General features: G+C 61.3%; 1 protein-coding gene across 1 annotated transcript in view; it reads left to right on the top strand.

Moving 5' to 3' along the window:
• Positions 1-799, top strand: part of LOC104465918 (polycomb group RING finger protein 2-like) — a gene marked incomplete at both ends in the record, with an annotated part of 1,894 nt that overhangs the window by 453 nt on the left and 642 nt on the right. The window contains 2 exons of the mRNA XM_010079158.1: positions 21-129; positions 679-727. Of these exons, the coding sequence (XP_010077460.1) occupies positions 21-129; positions 679-727 (158 nt within the window). The remainder of the gene's footprint in view (positions 1-20; positions 130-678; positions 728-799) is intronic.

The following is a 799-nucleotide window of genomic DNA, read 5'->3' as shown; positions in this document are numbered from 1 at the left end:
CCCTCCCCCTGCTCCCGCAGTTCCCAACGGATCCAACGAAGATCGCGGGGAAGTCTCGGAGCAGGACAAGGGGAACCTGACGGACGATGAGATCGTCAGCCTGTCCATTGAGTTCTATGAAGGGTCCAGGTATCGTTTTCTGGATGCTGCTAAACCTCTGCCTGGGTTTGGGGGTTGGGAATAGACTCTCACCCTCTCTTCCCACTCTGGAGACGGAGCTGAGATGCCGGGTGGTGGCATCACAGCCCCTGCTCGGGGCTCAGCATCTCCTGGGGTGCTTGGACAGACAGAGGAGCACCCAAAACCCATCTGCCCCGCTCCCCAGCCTGCATCCTCTGGGTGTACAGCAGGGTCCCCGCATCGCCGCTCCCCAGGCAGGTGGGGGAAAGCTCCTTCATAAGGGCTGCTGTGTCCCCAGCACCGGTGGTGGCCTCCAAGGATGTCACCGGCATCCGGAGCAGCGGCTCAGCGGGAGGCAGGGGAGGCAGCGGTTGCAGCGTGCTGGGTTGGAATTGGGCACGAGCGTGGTCGGGGTGGTGAAGCGGGGGCTTGGCTGAAGGTCGCTGGTTGTCTCCCCTTGTAGCCCCTCCATGGACAGCCCTTCTGGTGGGTTATTTTTTCTCTCTGCCTTTTTATTCCTCCATAAACTTTGTCCTGTGTTTGCTTTCCTCCCCACAGAGAGGAGAAGAAAGGGACCGTCGAGAACGGGGACCTGGAGAAGGAGAAGGTGAGTGTGGTGGGACCACGGCACGGAGAGCTCGTGTCCAGCTGCCTCCCGGGCTTTTGGGGTGGAGGGGGG

The sequence above is a fragment of the Pterocles gutturalis genome, unplaced genomic scaffold (assembly GCF_000699245.1).
Source record: "Pterocles gutturalis isolate BGI_N339 unplaced genomic scaffold, ASM69924v1 scaffold39003, whole genome shotgun sequence".
In the NCBI taxonomy this organism is placed as follows: domain Eukaryota; kingdom Metazoa; phylum Chordata; class Aves; order Pterocliformes; family Pteroclidae; genus Pterocles; species Pterocles gutturalis.
This window is presented reverse-complemented; position numbering and strand designations above follow the sequence as displayed.